Below are 18,829 nucleotides of genomic sequence, written 5' to 3' on the forward strand. Positions count from 1 at the left end.
TCAACCGCCGGCGTGGGCGAGGGCGGCAGAAGAGCCGTACCTCTGAGAGCCCCGCTCCACAGCCCGGGCGAGGGCAGCGCCGAGACGCGGTGGTGAGCCAGGGTTGCGGGTTCGGGTCCTGGTGCGAGGGCGTGGTGGCGGCGTCCCGGGGACTGTGGGGTGGGATGCGGGGTCGGCCATGGCGGGAGGGAGACCATAGGGCCTGGGTGGTGCGACGAGAGGGCCGGGCGTCGCGCTGAGGTCGTCGTGGTGGTCATCCCCGTTAGTATAGTGGTGAGTATCCCCGCCTGTCACGCGGGAGACCGGGGTTCGATTCCCGACGAGGAGACGCTGCCATCTTTTCATTTTTAGCCAGACCGGCCGCCACGGCTGCGCTGGCCCTTGGGCCGCGTCCAAGGCCCGGATCGGGACACCCCACGGCGCGTCGGCCCACGCGCCTCCGGAACCTCGGGCCCCTCGCCCTGGCACCCCGCTCCGCGCCAGGACCCCCAACGACAGGGACGAATCACCTTCCGAGAGCCGACCCAGGTGTCAGAAGCGACAGGGTGCGACTCCCTGTGCTGAGCCACCGCTGCAAAATAAAGAAATGAAAATGTACTGTTTTTGTTTTTGTTGTTTTTAACAAGAAAGAGAGAAAGAGAGGGCTGAGGCATGGTGGCAGAACTGTTACTAAGTATACATGATGTCCTGGGTTTGATCTCCAGCAATAAAAACAAAAACCAATCTGGGTTAAGACTCTCCCTTTTGTGACTTCTTTGTTCAAAATAATGGAAAAGCCTTCCCTTGTACTAAAAGGAAGTCTAATAACTTTTCAGTGTTCTCCAAGATGATACCACATGATCTTGCCACTCTGATCTCATTTCCTTCTCCTTTTCCTTGCTTATCCTTGGTCATTTTCCCACTTCCTCACACACAGCACCTATACTTTTACACACCAGCATTTCTGTTTCAGGGATGTTCTTCCTTACAGAGGCCCACATCCTGTTTTACCATGCACGTGTCCTCGGTTTAAGTATAAATTGTTCCAAGCAAAACTCAGACTGAGGCTTGATGCTCAGGGCAGTGGTGCTAGGAGGTGGAGACCAATGGGAGGCATTCAGATCATGAGGGATGCTCGTATGCCTCCACGGATGCATAGATGGATGCTCCTCTGGAGGCCTCGCTTAGCCGGCTCACAGCTTAGCAGCTTGCAGCCTCCCCAGCACCCTTCTCAGTGAAGCATGGAGCAACACAAGGTCCTCATCAGGAGCCGAGCGATGTGACCATCTGGATTTGGACTAAAGTCTCTGTAACTGTGAACTAAATAAACCTTTTTCTAAAAAAACAGAAAGAACCTAGTCACATATGCTTTACTATACAGCGACAGAAAACCAACTACGATTCAGTTTTTATTCAGGTGTCATCAGTCAGGGCGCTTTGATTATTCAGTAGTATAACCTTATTCCTCTCCTAAGTCTCCTTTCCTGTTTATTTTTCTCCTTTACACTTACCATCATCAAGACGCTGGATGCTTGCTTGTTTAGCGTGGGGCTTCCTCCTCCACCAGCTAGTTTCTTTTTTCTTTCTCCTCCTCTTCCTCATCCTCCTCCCCTTCTTCCTCCTTCTTCTTCCTGAGACAAGCAGCCCTGACTGTTCTAGAACTCACTATGTAGACCAGGCTGGCCTAGGAACTCATAGAAATCCCCCTGCCTCTGCCTCCTGGGTGCTGGGATTAAAGGCATGTCCACCATGCCTAGCCCTTTCCCTCTTTTTCTCTTGCTTAAGATGCTGACCAGAATCCTAAGTGTGCTTGCCCGTGACACTTGGCTCTCTTACTGTTTCTTGAAGACTTCCAGGCCCTTTTTATAGCTGCTTGCAGACCTCCATTGCTGACCTCCAAGGGCATGACTTCTCTATCTCCCCATCTTGGTAGCTTCTGAGATTTGCAGTGGGCCCACTCTGTGGTTTTCCCTCAAATTCTAATGAAACAGACCTTGAGTTTTCTTATGAGTTTACTTTTGAGTTCTTTTATCAATGAGACCGAGAACTTACAAAAGGGAACTCAGATTTTCTAGAAGAGGCTGGGTTTTCTGGCTTCCTGAGCATCCCCCACGCCCTGCTTTGCAGAGGCTCTTTCTCTCTGTGTAACTTCTGAAGCATGTGTGTGTCCTCACCTCCAATAAATGCCTTTTTTCAATTGCCGATCCTGTCTTTGGGGCTTGAGGTTTCTGAGCTACCCCTGTTGAGCTGAGATTTTTTTTCCTTGCCTTTTAATTCTTTAACTGGTAGGGAAAACGAACACTATCAGACTATCAGACCCCTAGACTGCATCAATTTAGGAGACCCAGGTATTCCCTGGTGAGGCGGTGTGTGTGTGTGTGTGTGTGTGTGTGTGTGTGTGTGTGTGTGTGAAGAGAGAGAGAGAGAGAGAGAGAGAGAGAGAGAGAGAGAGAGAGAGAGCTCTGACCTCTTCCTCAAGGGCATTTTTGAAATCTTTTGAATTTCAATGTAAGTCCAACATGAGAAAGTCAAAATGGAATGTTCTGAATTAAAGAAAATGGAACACGATAAAAAGACTCAAATTTCAAATCCTCGGACAGTGGGAAGCAACACAGTTTCCCTGCTTGATGAACTCGCTTCAGCCTTTAGGCCAGTGGTTCTCAACCTGTGGGATGCGACGGGGGTGGGGTGGTGTGGGGTGGGTTGTCAAATGACCTTTTCATAGAGGTCGCGTATTCGATATCTTGTACATCAGATATTTATATTACAATTCATAACAGAAACAAAATTACAGTTATGCAGTAGCAACGAAAATAATTTTAAGGTTAGAGGGGTCACCATAACATGAGGAACTGTATTTATTAAAGGGTCGCAGCGTTAGGAAGGTTGAGAAGCGCTGCTTTAGGGCATATGCTAGAGCAATTTGTTCTACATCTGAATCCTGGGGTCACTTCCACCTGAGAGAAAAACAGGCTCACAGATAAAAAACACAAAGTCTTTCCAAAACGCTCTGAGAACGATGCTTCTTTGGGAGAGGAAATTTTTAGCATTTGTCTCAAAGACAGGAGTGAAATGCAGGCTTTCTTTCCTACGTGCAGGGATCTCATGGGTTGGTGGGTGAAGATTCCCTAATACCATGACCACAGCATTAAGTTGAGTTCCTCAGTGGTAAACCGGCGAAAGAACAGGAGTCAAATCAAAAGAACTCCGAGTTCTGGCGAAAGGCTGAAGAATAGGAACTAAGTCTTGAAAAGGAGAAATCCCACACAAAAACAAGCGCGTGCATTGGCCGGGAATCGAACCCGGGCCTCCCGCGTGGCAGGCGAGAATTCTACCACTGAACCACCAATGCTAACTGGGAGCAGAGCTGGCAGAACTCCTATTTCAGTTTATCTCTACTTCTCGTGTCACTTTCTACATAATCATTCTCTTTGAATCTGTTCTGAAAAGCCGACCCTCGTGTTTCAAGAATTCATTAAAAAAAAAAAAAAAAAAAAAATCCCACACTACTATTTACATTTCTAGCTCAGAAGCTATGGTTCTGTTTGCGCAGCAGCACGCACCGGGCTTTTGGGGGCGGGAGGTAAAGGGGGGCAAGGAGACGGGTTCGGGCTCGCGCGTGCGCAGGACTGCCCACTTGCTTCTGTCACCACCCTGCACCTTTAGAATCAGCCGGGGAGAACTGAAACCTTCCGTGCATTTCTTTGCAGCAGCACTGAATCACAGCGGGGCATGGGATCAGTCACTCTGCACTCCGCCTCTCCCCGCCGCTAGGCCCGAGTCTTCTTAGGGAGTCAGCGCCGCTGGTCTTGGCTGGTCCTAGGGCTCAGGTGGGCGTAGAAGGAGCCGGAAGGTTCTTGCCAGCGAAGGCAGGAGGAGGCGGGCCTCCCACAACCGGGTAGAAAGCCCGTGCCGCTGAACTAGGCCGATCCCAGCTGGCCGACTGCAGACACAGCGAAAGGACCCCAGTGCTGAGCTGTACCAATCCCGCCACCTCGAGCATCTGGGTCCTCTTCTAACCTGAGAGCGAGAGAGCGCGAGAGGCCCTGTCTGTCCTTAGGGAAGTGGCACCTTGCAGATGAACTTCTTGTTCGAAGACGTGGGCTGCTTCCACACGTCCATTACTCATGCTCACTTTGAGGAACTGTGTTCAGACCTTTTCTGCAGCCCCCCCGGACCCTGTGGAGAGGACCCTGAGCAATGCCAAGCTGGCCAAGGCCCAAATCCATGAGCTCATCCTGGTGGATAGTTCTACCCGTATCTCTAAGGTGGAAAAGCGTCTATAAGACTTCTTCAACGTCAAGGAGCTGAACTAGAACATCGACCTGATGAGGCTGTGGCCCATGGGGCTGCTGTGCAGGTGGTTGTGTTGATAAACAAATGTGAGAAGGTGCAGGATCTCCTCCTGCTGGATGTGGCTCCCTTGTCCCTGGGGCTGGAGACGGTGAGGTGTTGACCACATTAATCTGGTGGAGTGTCACCATCCCTACCAAACAGACCCAAGCCTTCACTACTTACTGTGACAACCAGCCTGGGGGGTCCTGATCCAGGTAAAGGAGGATGAGAGGGCTGTGACGAAGAACAGCAACCTGCTGGGCGGCTTTGAGCTCAGTAGCATTCTTCCTACTCCACGTGGAGTCGCCCAGATCGAAGTAAATGCTGGCATGGATACCAGTGGTATCGTTTAGTGTGACAGCCAGCGACCGGAGTACTGGCAAGGCTAACAGATCGTCATCACCAATGACAAGGGCTAGGAGGAGGGGGAGAGGATGGTTCATGAGGTTGAACAGTTCAAGGCTGAGGGTGAGGTCCAGAGGGACAGAGTGGCTGCCAAAAACTTCCTGGAAGTCCATGTCTGCCATGTAAAGAGTTATCAAGAAGATAACCATAGGGAAAAGATTCCAGAGGAGGACAGTTGCGAAGGGCAAGACAAGTGTCAGGAAGTCCTGGTCTAGAGCACAACCACTTGACAGGCAAGGAGTGTGTGCATCAGAAGAGGGCACTGGGCAGACCTGCTGCCCATCTCCTGTAGGTTTTACTCGGGGGTAGCAGTAGCGGGGCTCAAGTTTGCCTGGAGAGGCCTGGTGGTATTGCCCCCCTCATTGGGGAACTTGATCGAATGACCTGTCATGATTGAGGTCATCTGTGTCTGTAAGGGCTGGACTTAGGGGTCTTCTAGACTCTTCTAGAATCCCACCTTATGACTTCAAATTAAATTAAAGAGATGAGTGGGGTATTTTACCCTGAAGTTGGGAGCTTTTTTTTCTCATTATGTTTTATAATTGAAGTCTATGTTGTTTGGGTTTTTTTTTTCCTTGCCAGGCGTGATAGCGCATGCCTTTAATACCAGCACTCAGGAGGCTGAAGCAGGGTTGTCTCTGAGTTTGAGGCCAGCCTGTTTTATATAGCAAGTTCTAGGACATCCAGGACTATGTGAAGGGACCCTGTCTTAAAAAACAAACAAATAGACAAATCCACTTTTCCCATTTTTTAAATTTTGTTTTGAGTGTTTTGTGGCAGTTTGACACTGTCTTCATATTTCATTTAATTTGTAGCTGCGTGAATTGAATTTTGTTATGTGCAATATGGTTGTAGATCTAAATAAACTTAAAAAAAAATCCTACTTTGTTTTTATTCCAACCAGTTAAGTAGATTATGGGACTCAGTTTTCAGAAACACTTTTGGAGTAGATGTTGAAGGAATATTGTGAAGGAAATCCACAAGGCTATATACAACATATTTTTCTTTAAAATTAATTTGTATTTTTTAAGGGTTCACTTTTAAAAGCTGGGCAGTGGTGGAGTACCCCTTTAATCCTAGCACTTGGGAGGCAGAGGAAGGTGGATCTCTGTGAGTTTGGATTTGAGACCAGCCCGGTCAACAGAGCAAGTTCCGGGGCAACCAAGGCTACAAAGACAAATCCTGCCTTGATAAACCAAAAATAGGATTGACTTTCATTATTTTTAATTGTGTGTGGAGGGGACAGAGGGATGTACATATGAGTGCTGGTGCCCTTGGAGGCCAGAGGTATGGGATCCCCTTGGAGCTGGGGTTACAAGCAGTTGTGAGCCACCTGATATGGAATGTGAGACCCAAACTCAGGTCCTCTATAACAGCAATGTGCTCTCCTAACTGCACCAACTCTCCAGCCCTTAAAATAATGTCTTTCTTTTTCTTTTCTTTTTTTTTAAATGGGCGTCATTATGGCATCTTCATGCATACTTGCCATCCTACTTCCTTCTCACTCCTTACTCCCCAACTGTCCTTTCGATGCCCCCCTCTCCCCTCCAGCTGGTTCCTTTTCTTCTCATAGTTAGTTTCCTTTCTACTTTCTTATTATAGTATTCCATTGTCCTTTTACCCATCTTACTTAAGATCTCTTCTTCCCCTTCCAGTTTTGTCACACACACACACACACACGCACACGCACACGCACACGCACACGCACACACACACACACGCACACACACACACAGGTGCATGCAAACATACCCCAGCTCATTATATACAAGATTTCAAGATTTCTCTATGGAGAAAACAGGGGAAGTGGAAAAATTTGAGGTGGACACACTGAAAGAGTGTGGTGTTGGGACAATTGTGCTAGAAAAGAGATATGGTGATCATATGTGACCCTAAGGTAAAATTATATTATCAGAAGTGTAGTTTGTCAGCTTTATAATAAATAGTTTATATTATTGTTTGGTTTGTTTCTTCGCTTTGGTGCTTTTGTGACAGGGTCTCTCTCACTATGTTGCCCTGGCTGGCCTAGAGCTCACACTATGTAAACCAGGCTGGCCTCCAACTCACATAGATCCTCTTGCCTTTGTCCCCAGAGTGCTTGGATGAAAGGCATGGGCCACAGGCTGGGCCCATCCATGCACATGCCTGATTTTTAAGCATGTCATTTCATTGTTCTTTTGGAGACAAGACCACTCAAGTCTTTAGGTATGTTAGAGTAGGTCTGAGGAGGCAATTAAACAGGTTGCTTCTGTTTCTGATGAGGATAGAAAGATAATAACATCAACGTACCAGAATACTTAGCTTCTGGGCTCCACCATAAACTACTATGCAAATTAAACTCTCCAAACTTCAACATTCCCCTCTACAACAGCATTCCTCTGCATTGTTGTGAGGGCTCAGTAGATGTAAGAGGTGAAGAAGAATGTTAGACATTCAGCACTGCTGATGAGCATAGTTGTTGCTAGTTATTATTCTTGGAGTACTAACTCAATGTGAAGGCAATACGAAGGCCTAGACTTGACTTTGCAGACTCCATCTTAGGGAAGGGCCACCATCTTAGACCACCTGGTGACTGGGGGCTATACTCAGTTCCAGGAAGAACCTCAGCAATGTGCCATGTCAACTCGAACAGACACCCTAGAAGCAGCCAATTAAGAAACAGGGCAGTAAAGTTTAACAAGATTCAGATGCTCCTGCAGACATTGTGTCAGCGGTTTACGGCCCTTGCAGATATCCAGATAATCCTGTTAGCAGGTTGTGGTTCCACACCAAAATTCTAACCCAATAGTTTTAAATGTGATTTTGTGCTGAAATTCTAGACCGATAGTTTAAAAAAATTACCTTGCCCCATATCCCTTTTACCCACTCTTAAAGCATGTTATCCCTGGATTGTTGGGTTTTGTTTTTTTTTTTTTTTTTTTCTTAAAAACCCTCCAACCCCCGAGTCCTGGACCACCGAATTTCCCTCCATCCACCAGGTTGGAACCTGACAATAAAAAGACACTTGTGTGCTTGCATCAGAAACCAGCTCCTTGGTGGTCCCTGGGGGTTTCTCAACACGGGTACAACAGTAACAGATATTTGGTACACCCAACTAATCCAATAGCAATATCATAAAGCATTATTATTATAATACACATAGCATGACTGTGGAGGTCAGAGCACAGCTCTGTGGAGTTGGTTCTCCCCTTCCACCTGTAGGAAGTTTTTAGGATAGAATTCAGGTCATCAGGTTTGTATGCTGAGCTGTCTTACCACGCTCTCATTTAAAGATGAATATTCTGTCAAAGAGGTCAAACAATCTGTTCAAGGTCATATAATTATTATGAGAACAAAGAGAGGCACAGCTTCAGCTTAAAGACCCATTCTCAAGTGACTGAAACTGGGAAAATATCCTTCAGCTTAGCCACGCAAATGGTGAGGATAAGCATGCTTGGCTTCATTTCCATTCAGCTCATTCCATGTCTGTCTGTCTCCTGAGCTGTGGGATACTTCAGCTTCAGAAAGGGAAGTGAGCTTGTGCAGAGCAATGCTGCATTGTATTGTGTCCGGTCATCTTTTTTCTGGTAGAGAAGAGGTTACACTATTAAGTCCCTGGATGTTATTTTTAAGTGTGTTGTTTGCCTGCACTTGATCCAAATGCTTTGCAATCTGGCTTTACATTAAAAGCAACTGTTTAAAAAAAAGGTATTGAAGACAGGACAGGAAAGATAGAGTTGCATAGAGCAGCCCCTCCCTTTCTTTCTCTTTAACTTATAACATTAATCAATTAAACCTGTTCTTCCAAAGAGGGATGATGATGCAGGATTTCAGAGTTTCTTGGCATTTCAACAGCATGCCTTTCTCTTTTAATTTTGTAAATGTATGTATTCGTTGTAAAAAACATCTCAGCTCCTCCCAAATGGGTGGTATTAATTTTCTATAGCAAGGTTTAAGCAAATTAAGTTTTGCATTTATTTTTAAGTTGCTGACCATTTTGACTTAGTTTCTTTTAAAATGTTTTTATATAGCTGGCCACCACAGATCCTTTGGTTGTATGATAGTCTTATGACCGAGCCCTTGCACAGTCTTAGGAAGGAAAGAAAACACACACAGGCATACAAACACCTAGAAAGTCTAGGGTCAAGGAGGTTGACTTTTTGTTGGCGAAACCACAGCGCCCAGGCAGCTCAGTGTGTTTATTATAGAGCTGAGCAGTGAGCACGGTTATTGCATACTGGTGATTAAGGAGGCAGGCTTAGCTAATCTCACTAGGAGCAGTCTCTATAGCGAGCTGTCTCGGGCCTTAAACATCCAGGGGGAGAGAGTTATGGTGGACATTTCTGCATCCTCTCTCCACGTCCATACTCAGACCAGAGGAAGGCTGAGCTTCCCTCTCCCATGGCTCTTAGCCATGTCAACAGCACATATTCCCGCTGGATTTCCCTTGCTCAGGGCCTCCTCACTCCCACGGTCTTACTTTGATTATTGTAATCACAACTTTGCTTACTCAATTCCTACAAATGGTTAGAACAAATTAAATCATCATACATGCCTGTTATTAAGAAATCAAATACTGCTATGGGCTGTTTCTTGCCCTCCTCCCAATTCCTCCTCATAGGCAATTACTTTCAAGTTTCTGTTTTTGTTTTTTTTTTGCAGTAATTTTAGATTGATAGAGGAACTGCAAAGATACTATGGAAAATTACTGCGTATCTGCCAGCCAACTTCTCCTAATGTTTAGATGTTACATAACCATGATACACTTATCAAACTTCAGGAAATGTCATTGGAAAACTACTATTAATTAAGCTGTTGACTTCATTTGGGTTTCATACTTCCTACCAAGTCTTCCTTTTTCTGTTTCCGAAGTCAAGGTTGGGTATTATATCACACTGACATCATGCGTCCTAAACTCTATATACTCTGTGGTAGTTTCACAGCCTTTTAAAGACAAGTCAGGTATTTTATAAACGACCTCTTAATGTTGATTTGTGTGATTTTTTTTTTTAGAGTTACTTTTATTATGTGTATTTGTGAGCATCAGCCTGAGGAGGCCAGAAAAGGGTACTGTTGGGTTCCTGGAGCAGTAGTTACAGTTGGTGGTGAGCTGTTGATATGGGCACTGACAACCAAACTCAGGTCCTCTGGAACAGCAGCAAGTGTGTTTAACTGCTGAGCCGTGCCTCCAGCCCTGGTTTGTCTAACTTAAAAACATATTTTTTAAAATTAAATTTGTTCTTTTATAGGACATGTCAGCACTGAAAAGGCAGAGGGGAGGAGGATCCCTGTGGTTTTGAGGCCAGCCTGGTCTACCTAGCAAGTTCTAGGCCTTCCAGAGCTATAGAGTGAGATTCTCTTTACAAATAAATAAATAAACAATTTATTTTACATACCTACAGAGTGCATCTTGATTATTGTCACCCAAGTGTTCTCTTGTGTTTCAATATCTTTTATTTATCTTTTGACAAGTTCACACATACACACAATGTGTCTTTAGCCTATTCCTTCTGAAGACTCCCTCCTGCTCCCCTTCCCTTCCACAGTCCCCAGCACACACCCACTCCCACCTTCAGGTCTTCTTTTCTCTCTCTCACTGAGTCCAGTTAACACAGTCTGCTGGACCGTTGACTGTTCTTGTTGGCTGTGAGGTCAGGCGTACAACGGTCATGTCATGTCCAGAAGACGACGTTTTACGGCGCTCTTTCCCACCCTCCAGCTCTTAATATTCTTTCCTCCTCCCCCTTCCTCACTATTCCCTGAATCTTGGGGAGCTGATATAGATGTTCTATTTGGGGCTGAACCCTCAACAGTCATGTATTTTCAGCATTTTGACCAGCTTTGAGTCTCTGCAGTAACTGTTGCCCATCACAGAAACAAGTATCTCTGGCAAAGCTAAGAGCAGTTCTAATCTGTGTACATAAATGTTTAAAAGGTAGTTTGGCACATCCACTTAGTAAACAACAGTAGTCCCCCCTGGGACTTCACACCTAAGTCACAGGCTTTAACCAGGGTTTACAGTACCAGAAATGCCTTTCCTGTGGAGCAGGCCTCAAATCCAATCTAAAAGCAGGTGTTCACCCCCACAACTTTCATGCCGATATTGCACCTGTGGATACATCTCTTTTTAAACAAAACTTATTTTAATTATGTATGCCTGTGTGTCTGTGTCCGTGTGGCCCAAATAACACACCCAACAACATGAACACTAGCCATCAGGGAGGAAATTTCTGGTCAGTACAAGGTGGGTTTCTCTGTGTCCCAAAGCTACAGTATGTTGTGTCTTCAGCAATGGGGTCCTACCGTATAGCATGCTGGGCAACCAGGTGGGATGGCAACAGCCTCTGGGGCCTCCCTGACTAATAGCTCTTAGAGAGGGAGTCTACCCTTGACACTGTGGTTTTCTTTTGTGTCTTCTGGGGGAAGCTGATTTTGTTTTTTCCTGACACGATTGACACTTTGTGGAGAATAACACAAACGAAGTGCTCAAGCCATCACATTATAGCAATTGGGTGCCTGTCCATATATCGGTGTGACTAATCACAGGTGGTACTGCTTTTAATGCTTGGCTCACGTTCCTTTTAAGAGGCTGGGCATGGGGACACACGCCTTTAATCCCTGAATTTGGGAGGGAGAGGCAGGAGGATCTCTAAGAGTTTCGTAAGCCAGACTGGTTTACAGAGCGTTCCAGAACAGCCGGGACTGTGTTACACAGAGAGATCCTGTCTCATAAAACCAGCCCTCCCCCTCTTCCCCCCCACACAAAGAATTTTCTGACATGTCTAACATCTATTTTCTTACATGGTGACTTTGTATCCTTTGTTAAGTTTAGTGTCTGACCTATAGTAAATGATTAAATAATACAGAGTAAAAGGTGGCCTCCCGAGAGGCAAGGGAAAGGGCACTTCTGGGTCAGCATCTGTAAAAGAATAAGCCTCTGAAACTTTAGTAGTACTAAAGTGTCCTATACATTCCGATTACCTGAGTATCTCGTAAGGGGCAGACAGCGGGCCTGAGATGGAACCTGAATCCAGAATTTCTAATGAGTAGACTCTATCAATTCTTATATTCATCTTACTAGGAAGAGAAGTAAGACTCAGAAAGGCCAAATACACTTCCAAGAGTCGTAGTCTAGTCAATGACAGAGAATACAGTTGTGTCTGGCAAACTTTAATTAACCAATCTAAAGCTCTACCCATCCTCACTCACACTTATGGTCAACTTAACAGCTTTTCCCTTTTGTCAGAAAGACACCCTCCACCCTGGCCCCAACTAAGCTTCTCTGAAAACAGAAAGGGCTTTCTTTGCGATCTTCTGGAAAAGGGATGTCATGAAGACTTTAGTTTTTTCGATACTGCTATATGAAACAGCACATCCACTTAAAACAGCAAATCTTCATTAGAAGTGGTGGCGTGGTTGGACAAGACGATAACTTGGTGCTTACAGAAGTTGGGAACATTGCATCAGATGGAAAGAGTTGGGATAATTGTAACAAATTTAAGGGGTAGCTACATACTGAGATGAGGAACTTCCAATATTCTTTTTCTCCAAAGCATATACAAAAATGCCTGTATTCAGTTACAAAAGCAAGTGTTGTCAGAAGTGGGATTCGAACCCACGCCTCCAGGGGAGACTGCGACCTGAACGCAGCGCCTTAGACCGCTCGGCCATCCTGACACGCTGGGAGAGGATTTCCATACTTTCTTATGAGTTCATCAGTACTGATGACGCACCCATCACCTGTTTCGTTTGCCTATGGTTTCAAATAAAAAGCAACGCGGACTCGCCGGGAACACTTTTACAAAGCTGGAGAGGTAAAAATGAGTGACAGATCTTTCCTATCGCCTACTTCCTCATCACTTTAAACTTTCCATCTCCATCTCTTCTGGGGACCTTTCGGTCTCCTCTCGTCTGAGGGGCTGGATCAGGCCAGTGAGGATCTCTCGCCAGTTCTCCATCTCTGTCCTAAATCGCCTAACCGAACCCATGCAGCGTGGACTCTGGGTACTGCCTGGCGGAGCTAAGTGAGTGTGGAGCCCGGAGCGGGGAATGTTGGGCTGTGAGCCAGTGAGAAGGAGAGAAAATGGTTTCTGTTAGGCGGGCGCCGTGTTTTCTTATGGGACTTATTTTTAGGCTTGTAGAAAAAAGCAGGCTCTAAACATGGTAGGCAAATTTCTCACTTGTATTAGAGAGACTTGAGGAACCCGCCCGGTGCACTGCGTTGGTGGTATAGTGGTGAGCATAGCTGCCTTCCAAGCAGTTGACCCGGGTTCGATTCCCGGCCAACGCATGGCTGCTTTTGGTTTTGTTCCTTATGTAGCACAGAGGGTTCTATTTATTTTTGAACAAAACCAGTCCCGCCAAACTGGGGCTAAAATAGGTTCCTGAAGGTATTTATTTCATCTTACCTTTTTTGTTTTGGGAATCTTCTGGTGTCTGGAATCTCTTGTCAGAATCTCAGACTCGTACAGGCCTCCGGGTCCGAGAGGTTTATACAGTTAGGCGCGGGTTCTTGAGCGTTTTGAAACTGGTCGGTGCGTGTAAGAATCGCATTTTCAAATTTTATTTTAATTGAACTAATTGAAATAAGTAATTAATGGAGCAATCAAATAAATGGAAATATATGAATGGCTACTCATTTCGGCTACTGAAGAAGTTTTAAGCAGGGAAAAGGGCATATGTGTATTATTTATTTATTTATTTTTAATTTTTTTTGCATATGTGTATTTTTGATTTGTATATTTTTATGAAATTTATATAGATATCTTTTGTTCTTTCTATTAAACTTTGAGTGTAAAATACATTCCAGACTTTGAAGACTAAGAAGAAATAATCGAATTAATTTTTTGGTATGATTATATGTTGAAAAATTTTGGATGTATGAGGCTAAACAGGAATTATTAAACGTATCATGTTTTTGTTATTGATTAAATTTGTTCTTTGATAATTTCACACATGTATACAGTGACTTGTTTATGCTCACCTCGCGCTCCCTTTTTATTTACCTCTCATCCCTGTGATTCCTCTCTTCTCCCTTCAATCTCTTTTCCACTTTTGTGTCCTTTGTAACCCACTGTTTCTACTGTTGAATCTGGCTGTTAGAAAACTGGCGGATACATGTTACTTTTGGTTTTTGGTTTGTTGATCCAGACAATAATTAAACACATTTTACTAACTTCTAGGATACAGAGAACTTAGAAATATCTTTCTTGGGCAGCTACTTTGAGGCCTCTTTCACGGTCATCCTCGTTAGTATAGTGGTGAGTATCCCCGCCTGTCACGCGGGAGACCGGGGTTCGATTCCCCGACGGGGAGACTAAAGCGAGCCTTTATTTTTTTTCTCCCATATCTACTTTGATCGTCTTCCTATAAAAGAGGGACAATGATTTTTAAAAACTCAAGGCTTAGACTTCAGGAAACTGTCTCTCTCTAACCAAACTAGTATGAAAGGGCTAGCTACTAATTCAGTAAGTGCAGTTACTTAACCCTGCATGGGTCTAGGGTTCAGACATTTCCACACTTCCGGAAATACTGGTCATCACGATGATTCCCACCTATGACGCTGCACCATAGGGAGGTGGCAGCCCTGGCCAGACCAAGTTTTGAAGTCCGACCTTCTTTCCATTGCTACGCTGCAGGTGTGTAAATTTGGGAAACAGCCATCCACCCCTGCAGGTGATGGCGCAGAATAACAGAAATGTCCTGTCTGAACCTAGCACAGGAGCGCTGGTCTGAAGATCGGGAGGCTTGCCTTTTGGTTTTTTGTTGATTGTTTTAAATCACTAAGGAAAAGTTGCTTTGGGGGAAATAATTTGATTGCTTCGGCAAGACTTTGTGTTCTACATTCACACATTGGATCCACGATCTCCGAAACCCTTTGCAGTATTAAAGTACTGCGAAGCATAATCTCTCACAAGGAAGAATGTGATTTGTACAAACAGATTTTTAATCTCAGCTCTCCGACCTCAAATTGTTCAATTTATTAAAGCTCAAGTTTCAGCATTCGTTTTAATCACTTCGTTGTGTTAAGCTACATAACTACACCATAATTTCCTTAACAATTTTTTTATTTCTGAACATTTATGTTCTTTCCAGTGGATTTTCCCTACCTCTTCTATCTAGTTGCTCTCTCTCTCTCTCTCTCTCTCTCTCTCTCTCTCTCTCTCTCTCTCTCTGTGTGTGTGTGTGTTAGTTATATCTATTTTGAATGGTTTGCTTTGAGTGTAAGTGATTATATATGTAAAAGAACCTGGCGTATAGTATTTGCTCATACGCTCATTCTGGAATATGTGTGTGTGTGTGTGTGTGTGTGTGTGTGTGTGTGTGTGTGTGTGTGTTTTCCTGTAATACATTGCAGAAAAATAGATAATAAACGATTAAAAGACACCCCACCCTCATCATACAGAAAATACCTGTTCATGTTTTGCTGAATATTTCTCTGGTATTTATTCTTCCAGGGCTGGGAATAGAGTCTAGAGTTTCCTGCATGCTAGGCAAATGCTCTGCGCTGTGCTTCATACATCTCCAGCTAGCTCCCTTGGTGTGTGTGGGGGGGGGGCGGGGGGACGACGACAACACATTTTGAAAATAAAGTTGGGATAAAACTGGGCGTGTTGCTTGCTCTTTGATAAGACTGCTTTTTAGGGCTGCCTTGAGCTCATAGTGAAGATGAGAGACGGATATATGAAATATAAGATATATATGTATAATTTCCGCTTATAGGTATCTATGTTTGTATAAAATATTTGAAAATACTGACCAGCACTTAAACTGAATCTCAGGATTAATGGAAGATGCTACAGAAACAGACACAAGCAGGTACTAGTGTATAGAGGCTCCAGGGAACTCTGAGACCTGAGCAATATAGAAGGAAACGGCTCGTTAGACCCAGCCCTGCTGAGGACCCTTAGCTGAAGGCAGTGAATAAGGAGAATGCGCGCTTTAATATTTGTTTGCTAATGTGTCACTGTTAGCGTCGTGAATTTACAAGAATTTAAACATTTCCTGTTCTGCCTGGGTGACTCATGCGCCAGTAGACCTCAAAACAGTTGGTGTGATTTGTTTTGTTTATAAGAACCCTTAACGCTTTTTGCCAGACGTGCCTGGAAACGTGGGTGTCAGGTTAAAAATAATGAGTAAATGAATCAGTACTTAGGCACGCACGTTTGCGTGCGTAAATTATCTAGACCAGCAAGTTTCTGAGCAAAACCAACCGAGTCCCCAAACTCAGAGGGCGTCCATTTTAGAGTTCACAAAGGCTCTGGCTTCGTTCATCCTCTTGCACTCCCCTTTTCTCAGCCGCAGTGGGTAGAACCCGGACCTGCTCTTATCGAAGCAGGCGTTGGTGCCCTTGTAGACGACCAATATATTTTTTAGTGAACTGACTTGACAGCAAGCCCGAGGATCACCTGTCTCTGTGGCGCAATCGGTTAGCGCGTTCGGCTGTTAACCGAAAGGTTGGTGGTTCGAGCCCACCCAGGGACGGGCAGGAGCATTTTATGTCGAAAAAGCTCTTGTTCAAGGAACTTCAAGCTAAACTCAGCCGTGATCCCGTGGCTGACTTTCTTGACGTTGTGGTTAAAAACTCCTTAGCCTACGTGTTTTGCTAGCCATCTCTGATTTTCGCGGGTAAGGTTGCAGTTTCACTGCTGAAATTACATCAGAAAGCTGATACTCTGTGGGAGTTTGTCCCCAGGAAATTGTGCCTAGCTTTCCTTTGTGTTCCTTGCTCCCGAATCCCTCCCTGGCTGCCACTTGCCACCCCTCATTTCCTCCTCAGTCTCAGCATCCTCTGCTAGGACTGCGAGGGGTTCCCTTTCTCAGTTCTTTAATTCTCAGCTCCCGTAGCTGCCCCAGAATCTGTTAACTCCGCGTTGGATCAGCGTCAACTCCTTCAGTACCTGGCGCCATTTGATGCGTCTCTTGAGCTCGGACAGCAAGGTCTTACAGCGAGTGGCCTCAGAAGGCCCCCTTCTCTCTCACTGCCCCTTTTAGAACCAATAGAACCACAGCTCCTAAACTCAGAGTTTGGCTTTTAAATCTTTGCCCTGGACTTCCAGCTTCCTTCTTTCTTGCCTGGCAAACTTGAGCTTTCATGCCCTCACCCGGAACAAACCTTCTCTGCAGGCTTTCTCCGCTCTCCCGCTGCCTGCCCGTTTTGCTCACTAGAATGAAAGCTTCTGGATCCAGGATGAAACCGAGTGTTGATGTGACCTTTTCAGCACCTACACTCACAGCTGGCACAGTGTAGGTGAGGAAGGTACGCACAAGAGACAGACAGTTCACTCCCCTGGGACCCGACACACACTCTTGCTGTAATGCAATAGGCAGACTAGTTCCCTTCACCTGAATGACTATGACACACACATATCCTTCTCCAAGCAATGCTTGGAGCGATCTCAGAACCCCCACCCCACTCCCAACCTGCACGGGGTTATACGCACTCCATCTCTGAAAAATAACGTCTTCCCACTCCTGGCAACATCAAATTTAGATAGTTTCTATTATTCAAGTGCATGCCCAGTGTACCTGGGTATGAAGAGCAGAGATCTGACCCAGCCTGAACTGGTTTGGGGTACATGTCCTTTAGCAACCTTATAGGAAGATTTTCCTAGTATCTTATGCCTAGGCCCAACAGGGAGTGCATATGACTAAAATCAGATGTATTCTGGGAAGGGACAGAGAAACAGAAAAGCTGTTTTTTTTTTTGTTGTTGTTGTTGTTTTTTTTTATGGTCTCAGTGCCTTTTCTAATTTTTACTAAGATGAATTTGGTCAACAAAACTGTCTTCACCTTCCGGCCATTCCTTTCTGTGAACTTGTGGCTGACTCTTAACATGCTTTCCCTGTTCAGATCCTGAGTTAGCTGCATTTGTTCACTCAGCACAACTCAGGTTATTTGTGCTTTCTTTCCAACCCCACCCCACCCCCACAGAATTGAGCGATGCCCCAGGCCCACACAGGAAGACATTTCAATATGACGTGCTCTGAGACCATTGCAATTCCGTTGGAGACCCCCCTGAACAACTCAAGCTGATGTCACATGTGCAACTTATTACTAGCTCACTTAGTCATGGCTCCTGGTCTGGGAAGATAACCTTATCTCTGGGCTCAGATGGTGACATCTCCCTGGGCTGCTCTGGGCTCCCCTGTTTTCTTTTTAGCTTTATTTTTATTTTATGTGCATGAGTGTCTTGCCTGCATACATATGCACACCACATTTGCTTTTGGTGCCTGGTGCCAGCGGAAGTCTGAAGAGGGTGTGGGATCCCTTAGAACTGGAATTACAGCTGTTTGTGAACCACCCTGTGGGTTCTGGGAGTTAAACCCAGAGCCTCTGCAAGAACAGCAGCAAATGCTCTTAACTGATAAGTCATCTCTCCAGCTCCCTCCCCTTCTCTTTATAATTAAAAAAAAATTGTTTGACATGGAGCTAGAGAGATGACTCAGTGGTTAAGAGCACTTCTTACAGAGGCACTGGGTTCAGTGCCCAGCACCCACATGGTGGCTAACAACCATCTGTAACTCCATCCTAGGGGATCTGACTCCCTCTTCTGACTTCTGAAAATGCCAGGCATATACATGGGTGTGCATACATACATGAAGGCAAAATGCTCATACACATAAAGATAACTAAATCCAAATATTTTTTTGACAGTTTTATACATGTGTACAATATATTTTGGTCATTCTCTGTAGAAGAAAATGCAGGCATGATCTGGTGGCCAGCCTACTTGGCATCCTGTACTTCTAAATATGAGGCATGGCACACCATGCCCCAGAAGTCAGAACACTGAACTCTGAAGTAACATGAGTAGCTGGTAGCTGGTTTGTCTGCATGCTCCAAGTCTCCTTTAATGTAATTCTTCCTCGTGGAGACCCTGGTGGTAGGAGCACTCACTGTCCAATCCAAGGTAATACACTAAATGATCACAGTCTGTAGGTTTCCACTATATAAGTGGCTACTCACACACAATAAAGCAGACGCTGTTCCCTGAAACTGTCTCTGGAGCAGTTCATCTTTGCGCCCTTTACCAACCCATGGGCATTGCTGTTTGGTCGGGTGACACCCTGACACTACCTTCTTACCCCTTCTCACTCCCACTGAAGCCCCTCTTCTAAACACGTCCCTC

At 45.2% G+C, this 18,829-nt stretch overlaps 1 protein-coding gene and 5 non-coding genes across 6 annotated transcripts in view; 4 read left to right on the forward strand and 2 right to left on the reverse strand.

The window, feature by feature from the left end:
* Positions 1 to 5,282, forward strand: part of Hspa6 (heat shock protein family A (Hsp70) member 6) — a 7,014-nt gene extending 1,732 nt beyond the window's left edge. The window contains 9 exon segments of the mRNA XM_036202677.1: positions 63 to 209; positions 352 to 528; positions 4,040 to 4,147; positions 4,149 to 4,299; positions 4,302 to 4,424; positions 4,427 to 4,480; positions 4,483 to 4,664; positions 4,666 to 4,705; positions 4,708 to 5,282. Of these exon segments, the coding sequence (XP_036058570.1) occupies positions 63 to 209; positions 352 to 528; positions 4,040 to 4,147; positions 4,149 to 4,299; positions 4,302 to 4,424; positions 4,427 to 4,480; positions 4,483 to 4,664; positions 4,666 to 4,705; positions 4,708 to 4,934 (1,209 nt within the window). The 3' untranslated portion in view covers positions 4,935 to 5,282.
* Positions 3,261 to 3,331, reverse strand: Trnag-gcc. The gene has a single exon. It is a non-coding gene; the product is annotated as a tRNA-Gly (tRNA).
* Positions 5,283 to 12,292: 7,010 nt separating the features above from the next.
* Trnal-cag lies at positions 12,293 to 12,375 on the reverse strand. Its single transcript has one exon. It is a non-coding gene; the product is annotated as a tRNA-Leu (tRNA).
* Positions 12,376 to 12,916: 541 nt separating this feature from the next.
* On the forward strand, positions 12,917 to 12,988 carry Trnag-ucc. The gene has a single exon. It is a non-coding gene; the product is annotated as a tRNA-Gly (tRNA).
* A 953-nt stretch (positions 12,989 to 13,941) lies between these two features.
* Trnad-guc lies at positions 13,942 to 14,013 on the forward strand. Its single transcript has one exon. It is a non-coding gene; the product is annotated as a tRNA-Asp (tRNA).
* A 2,095-nt stretch (positions 14,014 to 16,108) lies between these two features.
* Trnan-guu lies at positions 16,109 to 16,182 on the forward strand. Its single transcript has one exon. It is a non-coding gene; the product is annotated as a tRNA-Asn (tRNA).
* The last annotated feature ends 2,647 nt before the right edge of the window (positions 16,183 to 18,829 follow it).

Source organism: Onychomys torridus, chromosome 11, assembly GCF_903995425.1.
Source record: "Onychomys torridus chromosome 11, mOncTor1.1, whole genome shotgun sequence".
Classification (NCBI taxonomy): Eukaryota; Metazoa; Chordata; class Mammalia; order Rodentia; family Cricetidae; genus Onychomys; species Onychomys torridus.